We start from the raw sequence: 17,257 nt of genomic DNA on the forward strand, positions 1-17,257 counted from the left end.
TGCAATGTGAATAAATATTTTGATTAGTCAGGTAGTGTGGGGTAGTGTTAGTGGCTATTACTTGTGACTGAACCAAAATGGATATGGGTGTGAAACTGAGATTTCCTTTATCTGACTGCTTCCTGATGATCACTTGTTGGCAGTCTGAATGTCTGTCATCTGACTTTTCCATAAAGGCAATTCTGTTAATGTCTAGAAATAGCTATAGAAGTAAACGTTGTCAGAGGAGAGCTGGATTTTCTCAGAGAAGTTTATTTGTATCAAAATTGTGTTACTGGTTCTGCTGGCATGTGTGTTATGATGTGTTCTGTCATACTAATCCATTTTTTCATAGATGGCATTTCTCTTTCAGCTGGTATAGGTTGGACTAATGTAAATTCCCAGGCAACGCAAAAAAAACCTTGGATTGAAAAAACTCAGATGTTTTCTAGAGGTGGAAGACAAGCTGAGCAAAGAAATAGTTCACAGGTATGTTAGTAATGGTTCTAAATTTAAATATTTTGTTTTTCTTGTAATGTGAAAATAAGGAATTCTAAATGGATTGATAATTAACATAGTAAAAATGGTGAATGAAAACTGTAGAAACTCAAGAGTTCTGCTGCACATCTTACCGTGTATGTTTCTTGAGCTAGAGCTATACCAGATGTGCACATATATATTCATATTCATGTACTTGGCAATCCTCTGCCTGTAGCCTGTTCTTTATATGTATCTTCCTAGGAAGAACATTGCATATATAAAGTAACTGGTGAAATGAAGACGGTGTGGGTATAGAAAAGTTAGTTCAGTTTTTGACCCATTCGTGCTTCAGAATAAAAAAACCCTCAGACTTTCTAAAGAAAGATTCTGATGCGATGCTGAACTAGAATCCTGTCTTCTCACACCTGTTTTCTTTGAAACTTTCTTTTTTAAGATTTATATTAGCATACCATATTGCAACCATTTTTATTAAGTGAATTAAAATTTTTATGCGAAAATGTGAAGAATATGTTTCTGTGAAACTTAAGTGGGATGGGATTTTTGTGAGTATGTGAGGAGAATGTGGCCTTCCTAGTTTGGATAGACTGGTTTTAATGTGGGGGGAGGGGTACCAAGCGGGACAGAGAAGGCTGAAACATCTGCCTTTGCTTAAATGTAGGTTTTGCTTGAATTCAGTGATTGCATACAAGAATAGCTGAGCTTGAAGTGGGAACTTTATCGTAGACGTGCCTGTATGCACAAATATATGTAAGCTAGCTTGGCCTGTTTAGGTTTTTTTAGATGGAACTGTTAATCTGTCTTGAATCTTCCCATTTTTGGTACCTGTGGGTTTATTATATAAAGAAGCTCATTGATGCTTGTATCTGGCAGTGTAGCAGTTCTGAATCTTTTTATAACCGTAGTCAAATCTGAGGCTTTTAGAAGCCACTATTTGTGGTTTATGGCACTGGGAGAGTAGGAAGAACCAGAATTCCTTTCATCCAGTCCCAGTTTAGACTCGAAATCGGGAAGATTTTGTAGATGCTTAAAAACAAAGCTGGCACAAAGAGTTTTAAATGAGATTTCCTCAGCCAAATTCACTGTACCTTAAGGCAGAATTGTCCTAGAAACTATTTTCTTTTGAAAATAAATATGTACCAGGTCTAGTAGGAAATTTTCTTGAGAAATAAATTAGTATGAGAGATGAGGAATTTCAGATTCAAATCATGCTTTGCTTTCAGCCAACCAGTCTTGCACGTGGGTTTCCATCAGTCTTTCATGTAATAAACAGAAGAACGTTTATACCACTGTACTGAGGTCTCTGGTTCTTAGAGAACTGTGTGTCTGTGCACAGTCATAAAACACACGTTGAAAAGGCAACAATTGCATGCAGAACAATTATGTAGCGGGAGAAAGTTCATTTGATTTATCGTAGTTACAGACAGTTCCTCACGTTTCATGTCTGAGTTACGTAGTCACCAGCAACTCTTTACTTCCTTCATGTTTGTCCAAAAAGACCCTATTTATTTTATAATAAAAACTTGGAGTTAAACGTATAGAGATATGTGGCATTTGGCTTGAGGTGGGTGGGGGTGACTATCTACAGATATTCTGTGTAGAATAATCTTGTGCAGGTTTTATAAGAAAACCAAACCAACCAAAAAAAATTCCCAAAACCTCCACAAAAAAACCTCAAAACACCAAAGCACAGCTTATTAAATCTAATTCCATAAAAAGTGTACCTTCTTAATTGCTAGTGAGTATACATAAGAATGGCTTACATGTGTGTATATGCATCTTGGAAAAATTGAAATGGCAAAATGCCAATGACGTTAATTATTTTGCAGTCCGGTTTCAGGTGCAGAGACCACAGCACATCTTCAGAAAGAAGGCAGAATTTGCAGAAACGACTTGAAAAACCTCCAACTACAAACCAGACAAGCAGAACAGAGCAGAGCCCTGAACCTCTGTATTTTGAGGTAGTGTTGTATAAAAACTGTTTCTGCATTGTCATCAAATAAGTGATGTTCTCAACAGGGGGAAGTTGCAAAACATCTTGACTGGAAGAGGTGTACAATACAGTGCACTAATGTAGTTATATGATGCTTTCATCATGTACATACAGAGACTTGTATTTGAATGTTGTGGAAAGTGTAAGAATTCAGAACTCTGTGATTTACAGATCAGCAACTTTCACTTAACTCTTTCTGTTCACTTGCAAATAAAAATTCCTGTGTTCTGTGGTTTGTCTTTTCTTCCTCCCCTAATTGGAATTGGATTTCTCTTGTACAAAACAATAATAAATTTTTCTTTTTTTGAGAAAGGTTATTTGGATACAAAAATGCTTTGTTAATTTTTCATCATTTTCTGGTTTTGTCACTTCTAAGCCTTTCTAGCTTATGTGGGACTTCAGGATTCAGTTTGTTCTTCTAGCTTCAGCCATTTCAATTGCTTGACATGTGACTTGGTTCCATTCTCTTAATTTCTAATTTGTGTGTTTAGGATGAAGATGAATTTCCAGAGCTAAATAGTGACAATGGCAGCAGCAAAAGCAGTAACATCCAGCAAAAGATTGCACCCAAAGTAGTAAGTACTTTCTTTTGCAAAGCGTTTTTACGTTGTTTTGAGACTACTTGATTTATGTAACTTTTTATGAAACTCTGCCACAATACTTACAATGTAGTGATTGTGATTTCTTAGGGTATCTGCATTACCAATTTTGGATGCCAATTAACATAAGTGTTGCAGAGAACCTATCTTAAAAAAGGCTGCTGGATTTTTGTGTGCTAATTGGATTGTTAACAGTGAGACTGTAAGATACATACAATAGACACTTAATATCATAGAATATCCCAAGTTGAAAGGGACCCATAAGGATCATCGAGTGTAACTCAACTTCTTCATCACAATGATGGTTTTTCATGAGTTTTCAACTTTTTGAAGTTGCATGCTAAATTTTGGGTGAACAGCAGATGCAATAGGATTTTTGAGATTACAATTAGTTTTGAGGATTATCAGGCTTTCTTTGTATTAATACTTAAACTACATTCTGGTTATTTTAGACTCAGAGCACACATTCAGACTGATGCTTTGATGCAGATACTTCTTGTCAAATCTGCAAATATGTAATGATACTGTCAATTTTTTGAAATACCTAGTTTTTGTAGTTAGTTTTTCATTTCAGAATAAACTAAACTTTATATGGGCTGAAGAAACAGTTGTTGGAAAGATGCTCCTTTAATACCTGATCTACTTAAAATATTTTGTTGCAGAATTATACATGTAGACTACTTAATCTAATCGGGTGCTTTCCAGGAGGGTCAAGTCCTATATGAAATCTTTACAGGGTGGAGAATTCCCTTATTTAGCAATCGGAGTGGAAAATCTTCTAAAGGCATAATTGGAAATAAATATAATTTCCCCATACACAAATGAAATATACATAAGTTTCTAGTTTTATTAACTTAATGATTCATCTAGCTGTAGCTGTACTTGATTAGGATGTCATACTAATGACCAAAGCCATGGTTCACTTGGTTTCTGTAGTGCCACATTTCCTATGGTCTTGAGAGAAAGGCCTTTAACTGTATGGTGTTTCTTGTTTCGTTTAAAATCCTAGTTGGATGACTTACCAGAGAATTCTCCAATCAATATAGTCCAAACTCCAATTCCCATTACAACCTCTGTACCAAAGCGTGCAAAAAGTCAGAAGAAGAAGGCCTTGGCAGCAGCACTTGCAACAGCTCAAGAGTATTCAGAGATAAGCATGGAACAGAAAAAACTTCAGGTGTGTAACACCATATCCCTTCCTGCCCCCTCCCTGTCTGCCCCCAGTAGTTCGTAAAGAGGAGTATCAGTTGGCTGTTGCTCCTTTTTATTCTATAATAGCAAGAATCTCTTTGTAAAAAATGTTTTGCAGGCACTATTTCTTTTTATTTATCAGCATGTGTTACTCATGTTACAGGAGGCTTTATCAAAAGCGGCTGGAAAGAAGAGCAAGACCCCTGTTCAGTTGGACTTGGGTGACATGTTAGCAGCTCTTGAAAAGCAGCAGCAAGCAATGAAAGCTCGTCAGATCACCAACACCAGGCCCCTCTCATACACAGGTATTTCTAGTCTGCTTGACTATTGCTAAATGCATTTTGTGAGGATATAAATGTGATGGATCTGAGCATCTTAAATACCAAGCTTTAGTTTTTCCATGTAAACATAATAAAAACCTGGGAAGACTTTCTTAATGCTTTTCTTGAAAAATTCCCCTGTGCTAGCTTCTTCTGAGCCGCAGTGTGCGGTGGTGAAGGTCCTTGTAGAACTGAGGACAAACTTCTCTAAAAAAACCTACTATTCTAAACTCGGGATTTATGTCTTGAGAGTAATTCAGTGCTGAAATGGATATGTGGGGAAAAAAACTGTACTGGAGCAAAAAAAACTGTACTGGAGCAAACCAAACATCTGCTACAGATATTATTGAATTTTCTTTGAAAGCATTTTAGAGAGGATACCTCTGACTGATACAGAGAGGTGCTTCTCCCAGGATATTCTGCCTACTTCTTCTATTGATAATAGTCCGGGGTTTCCTGATCCAAGGCTTTCCCAAACCGAATTTGTTTCTTAAACTATCCATTGCTTCTGTCACATGCTTTTACTGTCCATAAGGTCCAATGGCAGTGAATTCTAACCTTACTACACGCTGTGTGGGGAAGCTTTTCTTTCTACTGTTTTTCGGCGGTAGGGGTCAGGGAGAGGGGTTGTGCCCCACTCATCATTTTCTGAGCTTTCACAGCTTTTGTATTATAAAGAGACTGAGCAATCATTCCCTCTTCTCTTCCTTTATGATTCTTAGAGGTCTATCATCTCTATCTCTAGTCTGAAGAGTCCTAGTCTATTGAGCTACTCCATTGTGGAATTGTGTCTTTTCTGATAATCCATATTACTTTCTGTGTACCTTCTTGTAGTTCTACTGTATCCTTTTGAAAATAAGGAAGATCAGACATGCACAGAATATTAAGTTGTAGGTCTGTCATGAATCTACGCTATGGCTTAATTAAGCTTTTTTGTTCTCTTATTTCTTTCTCAATGTTTAAATTCGTGTTTTTAACACTTGCTGCTGAATACAGATTTGAAGTTTTTGTCATTATCTATTGTAACCCATGAATCTCATTCCTGAGTAGTAGTATGTAGCCTAGAGGCCATAGTTGTGTACATAGTTACCATTTTCCATCTTGTGTCTTGCTTCGTTTACCTGCTTTGAGTTTCAACCATGTTCAAACATTATTTCAAGTTGGCAAGGTTATATCAAACAAAGCTTAGCAAAGAACAGTTTGTATTTCCATGGGAGACCGCATTTGCGTTATTCTTTCTTACAGAAGATATACTTCAGCTACATGCTGCACTCTCATCTGTTTTTTGTCCTGTCAACTAAGCAAGTCTTCGACAACTAGAAATCAATGTTTGGATAAACATTTGCAACTTACCTTATTGTTATTATCTTACTAATAAAACTACGTGTAATCTTTTGAGAGAGATCCCTTACCAGTATTGAAGTAATTGCTTCCCTGGAATCCATAGCTTCCTAAAACATGAGGCTAAGTTGAAGAAAGCTTAAAACCATCTGGAAGCAACAATATCTGATGACGTATTTTTCCTGTCATTATGACCTGCTTTTTTCCAAGGAAGGAAAATGTACTTTAAGAATTCATTAGTGGAAATTCTGAAAACGCTGTTGAAATAAAGCTGACATGTCTTTTGGTGAAGCTAATACTTTTTCTGTATTTAGTTGGCAGTGCTGCTCCCTTTCATACCAAAGAATCTGCCAACAGAAAGTCCTTAACAAAGGGACAGCCGTCTATGGGTTGCCTTAATCCTTTGGACTCAACTGCCCCAAAAGTGAAAAGAGGAAAAGAAAGAGAGATTGCAAAACTGAAACGCCCTACAGCACTTAAAAAGGTAAACATATCAACCCTGGAATGTCTGGACCCACGCTGATACTTCAAGAGTAAAACCTGCTCTTTTCTTACTTGAGGACTAGTGGCCATAAGCATAGCGTGAGGGAGTCGAGAATTTGGGCCTCTAGTTCCTGTTACACTGATGTCTTGTCCTTTGGATCCAGGCATGAAATGGAACTTTTATACCCCTATAATTAGTTGACGGTGATACAAATCTATCTCAGTACAGATTGCAAGGACTTTTTAACTATAAACACTATGGGAAAGCTTGCATAGCTTTTTCTTATTGAATCCTAATTTGTAGTGCAGTGTAGCATGCTAACCTTAAATTTTCCCACTTTTTTTTTAGAGATGGGTATAGAACTTGAAGTAAATCCACAAATTTTAATTGAGTAAATTTTAGAAATAATTGGTTGTATGTATGTCTATATACATGCATACATGAAGTAGGTATGTACATGTAGAATACAGTATGTACAGAAATCAGAATGTAAGATACAAAGAAGCTAACCCTAAAAAAGTGTGAAAGACTTAAGTACAGGTGACTTTCACTTTTTTTTTTATGCACCACATTTCTTGGCAAGATCACTTTAATAATACTGACAGTTAGAATCTGGTAAAGGTGTGTGTACAAAGGTTGGCTTCGGCTAAGTTACTTCATCCCCACCACACCCGGAGTTTATTATTTTTTTTGACTGCCCATGATCTACTGGAGTCAGAGAATCTCACACCTATCCGTTCAGAAAAGTTTTCTAAATTCTTCGTTGTCAGTGGTTTTGTGGTGGTGGTATTTTTTATCATAGTAATACCAATATATCTGTGGCCATGTGCTTTGCGCTTTCTTTTATAGAAAGGATTCTATCTGTTGTGGTGCTTCACAAAGATGACTAGTATTCTTGCATAAGGTGTTTGTTTGGTTTTTTTACAGGGGTAGGTATGAGGAATTGTTAATGAGTGTTATGTATCAGAAAGAAGTTGTGAAAGTAAACTGTTGAAAGCGCTATTTTTGTACCAGTATGAGAGTATTGAGTATACCATCTGTAAAATGCTGGAATGAAATACTGTTTGTGATCAAAGAGGAAACTGAAATTATTTCAGGGGGTCTTACCCTGGCATGAGTAGGAAGGTTCAAAACAACCTGGTTGACATTATTTTGTGTTATGTTCAGTGAAAGAGATGTTTTCTTTTCAGGTATCTCTTAATTTTCAGGTGCTGATAGCTGTTGATTTTGTTCCTAGATTATTTTGAAAGAGAGAGAAGAGAAGAAAGGCCGTTTATCAGCTGACCATAGCCTTTTGGTGTCTGATGAACAGAAGGAGGTTCATATAAACTTGACTGCTGATCAGTCACAGGAGCTGACTTCTCAAGAAGGTTAGTTTCTATCTCTGGTCCCCTTTCCCTCCTCCCCATGACTGGACTCATCTGCTTATTTTATTATTTTGTCTTTCTCTTTTTAACTTATTTTAATATTATGAAATACTAGAAATTAGAACAGTTTTATAAAATCTTGTCTGTGTCTCAGCTGTGGAAGGCTCAGTGCAGTATGGGCTCTAAGTACATAATCCCCATACAGCCTTTTAATTCCTTTCTTTCGAGTGGGTGTTCCCAACACGTCAAGAGCTGACAGCATTTTTGATATGTGGAGAAAATGCAGCCTGCTGTCAACCATGCCATGTTGATTACAATGCTTTTTAATGATGAACATACTGAAATTTTTTCAAGTATAGAAGTTGCAAACTGTAAGTAAGGTTTTCCAGTTTGTTGAACACCCTTGTCAATCAACTGCGACATCTGGACTGTATTTGCAACAACAGCTCTGAGCGACTAGGAAATGCCAAAGAATATTCAATGTCTGATGTGGGGGGTGGCGGGGGGAGAAGTTAGTTAAATATTTCTCTCTAAATAGTAGAGAAGTACTTGTAGCATTTAGGCAGGTTATCCCTTCTGTTCTATCCACTTCCCAAACTAAGCTTTGGCCATTTTTAAGTAACTATTCATATATTGCTTGTTTACCCAGCCCATGCAGAATACTGGCTGTGTGCCTGTTGTGTTTTCTCCCCCTCTCAGCTACCTCTCTGGGGAAGAGGAAGCAATACTTAAGAAGTGTGATGATGTTTCTTTTACTTGAAAATGTATTTTGTAGTGTTTAAAAATTGTCTTTCAGAAACTGGACTAAGTATGCCTAGTGATACTTCACTTTCACCAGCAAGTCAGAATTCTCCGTACTGCATGACCCCGGTTTCACAAGGTTCACCTGCGAGTTCTGGAATAGGCAGTCCAATGGCATCTTCTGCGATAACCAAAATTCACAGCAAGAGATTCAGAGAGTAAGAGTTTTGCATTATTGATATAGACTCAAGGCTTGCATTTCAGTCACCCTCATTTTTGAAGTGTGGGTAGGTTTAGTAGACTTAAAAGGAGCTTAGTGAACATAATCCACCCTTCTATCAACAGAAGTTCCTGCAAGTACTACTTTTTGCCATAGACATGTTGTTCTGTGTGTAAGTATATATGTACAGGCACGTGCTTTGAACTGCAACAAATAAGCTGGGTGGAAGTATTTTCTAAAAAATAATTATTTTAAAGGAGGGCTATATACGCTTTGGATGGGAAGGGAAGGCATACTTACGAATGCTTAAAGTACTGTAATAGTCAGTCTTAATACATTGCTGCTTTTCTATTAATGTATCTTTATGGAGTACCAAATTAAGGGGAAGAGTAGTTGCTTGTGGCACCTCTTGGAGTATTTTTTTGGTATTTTAATATTCTTTTTGACTGACTACTTGAAGTAAGGGATATTACTGGAAATATAAATGTTTTCAGGATTTATTTTTAACTTACAGTGTCCAGTCTTTTGAAATCCTTTCTATAACTTTAATAACTATTCTGCAGAAGTAAAATTATCTTTATTTGGTAAGAAAAAAGGCTTGGTGAAATAGTATTGATGATGTTTTATGCTAATATTTGATGTTTTTTCAATTGACAGATACTGTAACCAAGTTCTAAGTAAAGAAATAGATGAATGTGTGACACTCCTGTTGCAAGAGCTTGTCAGCTTCCAGGAACGGATTTATCAAAAGGATCCCATGAGAGCTAAAGCAAGGAGGAGACTTGTTATGGGGTTGCGTGAGGTTACAAAGCATATGAAGCTAAACAAGATAAAGTGTGTAATCATATCTCCCAACTGTGAAAAAATCCAGTCAAAAGGTATAAATGGTAAAAACAAGTGGTGCACTTAACTGGTTACAGTTTTCTTGTGCTGGTTAGCAAGGTTAGAAGCACTTTTTGTTACTATGTGTAACAATTCCAGAGTGGAGTAGGAGAGAATGAATGTGGAGTGGCAGTCACACAGTTGATTCTGGAAGAAACTCATGAGGGGAGAAGAGCTTAAAGAAAAATAGATATTATGACACATAGAGTAGACTTCAGTTGTATTCTATTCGGTCTTTGATACACCTAGAGTCCTGAGCTCTGGGTCCCCTTAAGGAGGATTCCTTAAGAGGGCCATGAATTGGTTGGTTAGCTAACCGACACATTTTGCCACAACCAGAAATGTAAACAGACGTTTCCTGAGATATGAGAAGACCAAAGCTCTGATTAAGAAAAGAGCTGTGAAAAAATCTGGTTTAATTTGTGTGCAAGACTAATACAGAATATCACCTTGATCTATACTCCGTCACTATACTTGAAATGTATAGTTTGTTATCCTGTAGGACAAAGTAGCTGGTGATCATGTATGTCGAGGTTTTACTGACTAATGGCAGTTAAAATGGGATAGGTGTATTGCACCACACTAGGACTTCTACTGACTAGATATCTGTTTGAAATTGGTTTCTTCAAGGTGGACTAGATGAGGCTCTATACAATGTAATAGCCATGGCACGGGAACAAGAAATTCCTTTTGTCTTTGCTCTTGGCCGTAAAGCTCTTGGTCGTTGTGTGAACAAGCTGGTTCCTGTTAGTGTCGTGGGTATCTTCAACTACTCAGGTGCTGAGGTGAGTAAGTCCCCTCACATAAATGGCTGGAGTAAACAATTATGTTCCTTGTTTGGCGTGGAGCACACACCCAGCTAATACGCATTTGATAATGGCCCTGACCTGGTCTATATTATAGTGTATTTTTCTTAGAAAGTTAGTGGTGACAGAACTGAGAAACTAGGTTGAAACCCTTCGGTTGCAACATCTCTGTAGCTTTCAAATAGACTTAAAAGCAATCTGTAATTCTCAGGAAGGCTTAAGAGTATACAAAAAACATTATCTTTAAGTACATTTCCTCAGAGTTGTGTAAACATGGAGCGGTGTCTTTATTTTTACTTAATGTAGAGAAGAACTAGTTTTTAGTTGAAGTAAAGGTATTTGGTGTTAATAAGCTTAAAGCTCATGATGTGGCATACCTTTGACTAAAAAAAGTAATGTAAAGTGGACGTTATTAGTGAGAACTTCTGATCATAAAAACTGCCTTCATACTTAGGACCTATTTAATAAGCTGGTATCACTGACTGAAGAGGCCAGAAAAGCATACAGAGATATGGTGGCTGCAATGGAACAGGAACAGGCAGAAGAAGCTCTGAAGAATGTCAAGAAAGCACCCCATCATATGGGTCATTCTCGTAACCCCTCTGCAGCAAGTGCTATCTCATTCTGTAGCGTTATTTCTGAACCCATATCTGAAGTGAACGAGAAAGAATATGGTAAGTGTGTTTAAAACTCACTTTTTAACTGGAAGCTGAAACTTCCCAAATGCTTCTTATTGCAAAACGTAGCTAAAATTATAAAATTTCATCACAGTTTACAGTATTCTACAATTTTCAGGGGTAAGAGAAAATAGGTGTGTCTTCAGGTAGTTTTGTAAGTCACTCTTTTCCCTGAACTACATCATGAACAATAATTTTAATTTCTAATCCTCAGAAGCGTTAGTTACCTAATTCACATTAGTGGAGGTGGCTTCTCCAAGTTTTACTAAACGGTACAGAACTGGTACCAAACACTGAACTGATTGTATGGTTGAGGAAGAACTAATGACAGAGGGTAGGAACTAAACTATTGAGGTCTCTGAAGATAGGACATGCAGCCTAAATTCTGAAACTTGAGATGGCAGTGAATGCTTCTAGTGTGAACAGAAGGCAAATTTATTTATTAAGGCTAGATGACAGAGAGGATAAAAGGGAGAGTGCTTGTTTGAAGTTAAGACTTTTTTCTTACGGTGAATTAAGAATACTTTCTTGGGTTTAGTTACTGCTTCTGTGGTGTCTTACACTTCATTTATTAAAAGTTTTTCAAAAAAAAACCTTTAGCAGATGACTTAAAGCAGAGAATTGCCACAGTATGTAATTTATACTTGAGAGTAACTCTTTGATTACACTCACTGTTCCATTTGGTACTTCCACGGGGAACTGTGTGCAAACTTTCAACTTTTGTAATGTCTGGTTTAGGATACTGTAAAAACCAAAGTTATTCACAGCTCTTCCTGTTGTCTCTCTCTTCTTCCCCCCATTTTTCTGATGAAAACCTTTCTAGCAAGGATCGAATAGTATTAAAATTATTAGTTCCTGTTGCTATTTAAACAATTCTAGGATGTTCAGGAAAATAATTTTTTTTATATGGAAAGAATTAATGTTTCCTGCTTAAACTTCTTTTGAAACTTGTAGAAACAAACTGGAGAAATATGGTGGAAACATCTGATGGGTTAGAAACTTCTGAAAATGAGAGAGAATCCTCGTCTAAGACTGCAGTATCAGAAAAAGCTGGTAATGGTCAAATTGAAAAAGCCACTCTTAATAAACAACCACCTCTGGCTACAACTGGTACTACCTCAACAACAAATCATGGAAAATCCACACCAGGTGACAAAGATGAGGCAAAACCAGATGACAATCTGGAATGGGCCTCACAGCAGAGTACAGAAACAGGCTCACTGGATGGCAGCTGCCGAGATCTTTTGAATTCCTCCATGACCAGTACTACCAGTACTCTCGTACCAGGGATGCTAGAAGAGGAGGAGGAGGAGGAAGATGATGATGAGGAGGATTATGCCCACGAACCAATTTCTGTAGAGGTTCAGCTTAATAGCAGAATTGAATCTTGGGTTTCAGAGACCCAGAGAACTATGGAGACTCTTCAGCTTGGGAAGACCCTTAGTGGTGCTGAAGAAGACAACGCAGAACAAAGCGAAGAGGAAGAAACAGAGACTTCGGAACAGGCTGATCCAGTCACTGATGGTGAGGAATGGACAAACGATAAGCACGCAAGTAACACTCAACATAAACCCACCATCTGTAGTTCTTTGAATAAAGAACACACGGAGTCAATCTATATGCCGTAAAAAATAAGCAGGAACTCAGGAACTTTCTAGAAATTCTATTAAAACTAACTGTTGTAAAGGTTGCAGCCATTATTTCATATGCTTCATCTCAACATTTTGCACTGGTAAACATTTAATGTGTGTATTTAATTCACAACAATATTTTTGTAGCTGTCTGTTACTTCTTTGATTTAAAGACTAGCTTAGCTTTTATTCACGATCTATTTCCCAGACTAGAAACTGTGTGGAAAACTTGTCAGTAAGTGTTCATTTGATTTTTTTGTGAAAGGAAGCATCTTGTAACTGACCAGTTTTAAGCAAAATTCTTTCGTAAGATGTGACTGTTCAGCTCATTTTCAAACAGATAACCTAGATTAAGACTAACAAATTACCAACACTTTATATGGGTGTTAGGGTGTTATGCCAGGCACATCAGTGTATTTGGCCATGACTTTCTAGTTCTGTCTAGAAATAAAAGTACAATTTTGGTTCTCCTTAAAGAAAAGCTAGAAAACCCCACTTGCAGTCTTAGTGGAAAGTAAGTAGTAGAGAAATCTATGCGTGGTTCCTAATGGTAAGGTAGATGCGGTTTTTTAGCTGGTCTCAGTGAATGCATCGTTACAAAGCTGCTGATAGTTGACATGGTTACAATAAGCTATAACAACTTGGATTGCAGAAAAACTTTAAACCAGAGGGATATAATTAATGTTTTGGGGTATTTTTTACAGGGTGGAAAAATGGCATTAAAAAACCAAACAAACAGGAAAGAGAACAAATTCCCTATTCTCTCCACAGTTGCTGTCTGCCAAACCACACTCAGTCAATCATTAACTATAGTCCCTATCCAGGGCTTCTAGTAAACTGATAACTTCCTCTTTCTCCTGTCACTTACCTCAGGAATGCTGTTTTGCATATTGTAATCTACAGAAAGGATTATTCTTGCTTTCTGCAATGTTATAACAGCAAGTCTGAATGATGTGGTGGCTCGGCGTATCTACATGTTCCTCTTCATGCTTTGATGCTGGCCACTCTCGTGTTGAGTTCAGGATGTATCTTTACAATTCTTCCTCAAAATGTGACCTCTTTTTGTCTGTTCTCAAAGTTGTAGCAGCTTTAGGAGTTGACCTCTAGAGTAGGAAAGGAAATAGTTATTCCAGGAAAGGAGGAAGTGCCCTGTAATATGGGGAGGTATTTCAGTGGTTTGGAGATAAAAGAAACAACAATATGCCCTCCCTGAAATGTACATGTTGCTAGAGAATTGTGCCATATTTTGTTCTGAGTATTGTAAGCAAAATCCATTAACTGATGATGAATGTCTAAACAGTGCATGTAAGGAGTCTGTTTTCCATCTTTCTCTTATGTTGGCAAGGGATGTACTGAAACTGCCAGCAGCAGGAGCTTCACTACAGGAGTAGCCAAAGAGTAACTCGCATGAATAACACTTTTACAGCAAATGTATGTTTCTTTTAATTCCACTTTGTTTTTCTTGCTCACTTGTATCAAAATGCATAACAATCCTCCAGATAGGCTGAAAACCACAAGAAATGAGTAGCTTAGGTGTTCAGTCCACGCTTACTAATACGGGACCAAGGCTTATAGTACTAGTGATGCTGGCGTTTTAAGTTGCACTGGGAAAATGAGACTCCAGGTTTAGGAATCCTCTACCCCTGGGTTTTTGGATGCTAATGAGAATAACAGAAACTGTATGTATTATGTAAATAATGCTTTGATAGGTCTAGGCATAGCAAATGCTATGTAGATAAGCAGTATAGAGAGCTGCTAGGACAACTGGCTGTTCCGTCACGTTCGTAGTTCCTTAATGTAATATTCCTAGATGTTAGAACAGGCATTTCATAGGAAAACAAAGACTAAGGAATGATGCCTCCTGAATGGTAAACCTTTTACTGTACATATGGCAGATTTCTACTGTCTGTATGTTTTGGAAAAGTTCTTGCTTTAGGAAATGATAGGTGTTTGAACTGCTGACAAGCAAAACTTGCCCTTGGATGTGTAAGCATGTGTCTCGATACCAGCGGAGATCAGTGTATACACTGAGGGCAAAACTTAACCAAAACATCAAAACCAAGGGTGTTTGTAACTTTTCCTTTTGCTTTTTCAGTGCCAGTGATTCAAATAACTTTTGATCTTGAAGTATTTAACATCAAAGGCGCATCTTTTTATATGTCTTTTCTGAACTTGGACTGTCATTTTAAAGTTTTCTGATCTTTATATCAAATAAGTCTTGTAATATTCAGCCCACTATTTAACTGCAGTTTTGCTACAGGTTTAATAGAGTTCTTGAAGGTGATATAGCACTTCTAATATCTCTGAATTTGCCAGCAAATAAGGAACTAGTCTCTTCTTAAAATGTGGCAGATCACCCTGAGAGGAGCAAACTGAAACCGGGTAAAGGCAACTGGTTTTAGTGCTTCCTTTTTGATAAGCGAGGAATGAGCAATAACTTCGAGAATGAAATTGCAATTCCTTTGGGAGTGATCCATTTGCATCTAAAATTAGGGAAGTTCCTTGCCACTTGAAGCACTTAAGGAGAGTATCTCACTGTGGTAATTTTGATTCTGTTATCACCAGAATTTAAAAAGAAAGCATACAAATGTTTTACAATACGATGATTTTTTTTTTTAAAGTAGTTGAATTTCTATTTCAGTATAAAAGTATGCAGTTTATTATACAGGTTGTTACTGTCCCCAAGAAAAGGTGTTTCTGTAGTTATAGGTGTATAGGTATTTTTGTTGTGAAAATGATTATTCGGAAAACAAATCTACTTTTCCTAAGACATTCTTTATAGAAATGACTTCACCACTTAATTTATCTGGTAAAATCAAAAATGATGTATCTGTGGTAGGGGTAGGGATCTTTAAAACTGATAGAGGTGGCTATGTATACAACCTATTTATAGAAATACTTTAAGTGTATCTGTCAAAGTAATAATAAAACATGGGAATACAAATACATAAAAGGGAAAAATTCTGAACAACTTCTGTCCTTAGTTGGACCAAGTAACAATGTCTGAGTAAGGTTAGGGACCTGATCCTGCTTAACACATGCTTAAGAGCGTTAGTTCCACTGGCTTAAATTGGTGGCCTGCTTCATCTGCTTAAGTTGTGTGCAGGTAGTTGTAGGATTGGAGCTAAACAGTGACAGAGGGTTTTGACCTGTGTTTTATAAGTTCGTTATAGAAAATGTTCAGTAATGCACTTGTTGGTGGTGTTCTGGTAAAGATAAGAGGTGTCTTTATGCTCATTTAGGTGGGTGGGAGCTTACACAATGTGATTCTGTCCGGTTCTTTAACACAAGCTTACATTTTAATGATGTTACTTTAAATACGTATGTAAAAAAGTATTACCGTTTGAAAAGCTGCTGTTTGCTGAAACTGTCATTAGGTATTTCCTGTGAAGTTGTGCCAACTAATGAAATTGAGTTAATTTCGATGTTAGCCATTTAAAAATAAGACGTGACAATTTGTTAACGAAACAAAAACCAGCAGAAGCAAGCCATAGAAACAAGTCATGTGGGTTTTCTACCCGCCCTGCCACACACAAGGAGACGTGAGAATGTCTAACCCAAAACTTCCTCGCCAATGAATGATAACGCTGAAAGTAGAAACCCAGTTGGCACAGCCCACCTTCTAAATGTTCATAAATCGTTCGTGTATTTTACTTTTAAATAGATTCTAATAAGGAAAGCTGTTTAATCTTTAATGTCTTAAAAATTATAGTAATATTTAGGTTAAAGCAGTAGAAAAGTCATTATGAGATACAATATGAAGGGGTTTGTTCCATTTCTTTTTTGCTGTATGAAGGATAATTGTTCTGTCTACCGTACTTTTTGGAGTAATAACAGCTTTTTTGCACTATGTAAATACTAGTGGGGATTCTTCCATAACTAATAAAAATGATTGTAGAAGTTTATGGCTTTTACAGTGATTGTTCCCAACTCTGTGTTTGAGGGCGCTGCCCTGGCGCTGTGGGAAATGGAGAAGGTCCGTGTTACCGCGTACTTGGCCACGGGGTGGAGAAGCCATGTGGTGGCCCCTCATCTGGGGCTGCCGGTGCCCTGGGCCCCAGCTTGGGGCGGACAGCCAGCTCAGGGAGCTGGGCCCCTCCAGCACCTAGGCTGAATGGTCCCTGGCAGAGGCGCTGGAGAGAAAAACGGGATTAGTAGAGTGTTTTTCATGTTACGGAGTCCAGGTGCCATGTTGTCTGAAGAACAGCAGGTTTTTCTGTATAGTATTTGCCTCATCATTGAGATGGAGCATGACGGCTAGGTCCAGGATATTGAGTTGGAAATAACATTTGACTGAAGACCAAATGAGCAAGAATAACCACAGGTACCTCTGAAAACCAGGATTTCTTGCATGCTGCTAACGTATGAGAATTTAAGTTGATGTGCCTTTATTGTTATACCGGTGCATGAAGTCACCTTTGGAAAATAACATTAAGTTCTCAGCATGTCCCCTGTTCTCCAGTGACTCACTGGTAACTGCTCACACTTCCACAGCTCTAGTAACAGTGTCATTAACTGTGTTATTAAC

At 37.5% G+C, this 17,257-nt stretch overlaps 1 protein-coding gene across 1 annotated transcript in view; it reads left to right on the top strand.

The window, feature by feature from the left end:
- SECISBP2L (SECIS binding protein 2 like) overlaps window positions 1-16,634 on the top strand; it is a 30,804-nt gene extending 14,170 nt beyond the window's left edge. The window contains exons 7-18 of the mRNA XM_055716172.1: window positions 353-468; window positions 2,307-2,438; window positions 2,962-3,045; window positions 4,079-4,246; window positions 4,424-4,565; window positions 6,236-6,405; window positions 7,643-7,775; window positions 8,569-8,731; window positions 9,391-9,611; window positions 10,246-10,400; window positions 10,876-11,095; window positions 12,053-16,634. Of these exons, the coding sequence (XP_055572147.1) occupies window positions 353-468; window positions 2,307-2,438; window positions 2,962-3,045; window positions 4,079-4,246; window positions 4,424-4,565; window positions 6,236-6,405; window positions 7,643-7,775; window positions 8,569-8,731; window positions 9,391-9,611; window positions 10,246-10,400; window positions 10,876-11,095; window positions 12,053-12,726 (2,378 nt within the window). The 3' untranslated portion in view covers window positions 12,727-16,634. The remainder of the gene's footprint in view (window positions 1-352; window positions 469-2,306; window positions 2,439-2,961; window positions 3,046-4,078; window positions 4,247-4,423; window positions 4,566-6,235; window positions 6,406-7,642; window positions 7,776-8,568; window positions 8,732-9,390; window positions 9,612-10,245; window positions 10,401-10,875; window positions 11,096-12,052) is intronic.
- Window positions 16,635-17,257: the final 623 nt, after the last annotated feature.

Source organism: Falco cherrug, chromosome 7 (genome assembly GCF_023634085.1).
Source record: "Falco cherrug isolate bFalChe1 chromosome 7, bFalChe1.pri, whole genome shotgun sequence".
Classification (NCBI taxonomy): Eukaryota; Metazoa; Chordata; class Aves; order Falconiformes; family Falconidae; genus Falco; species Falco cherrug.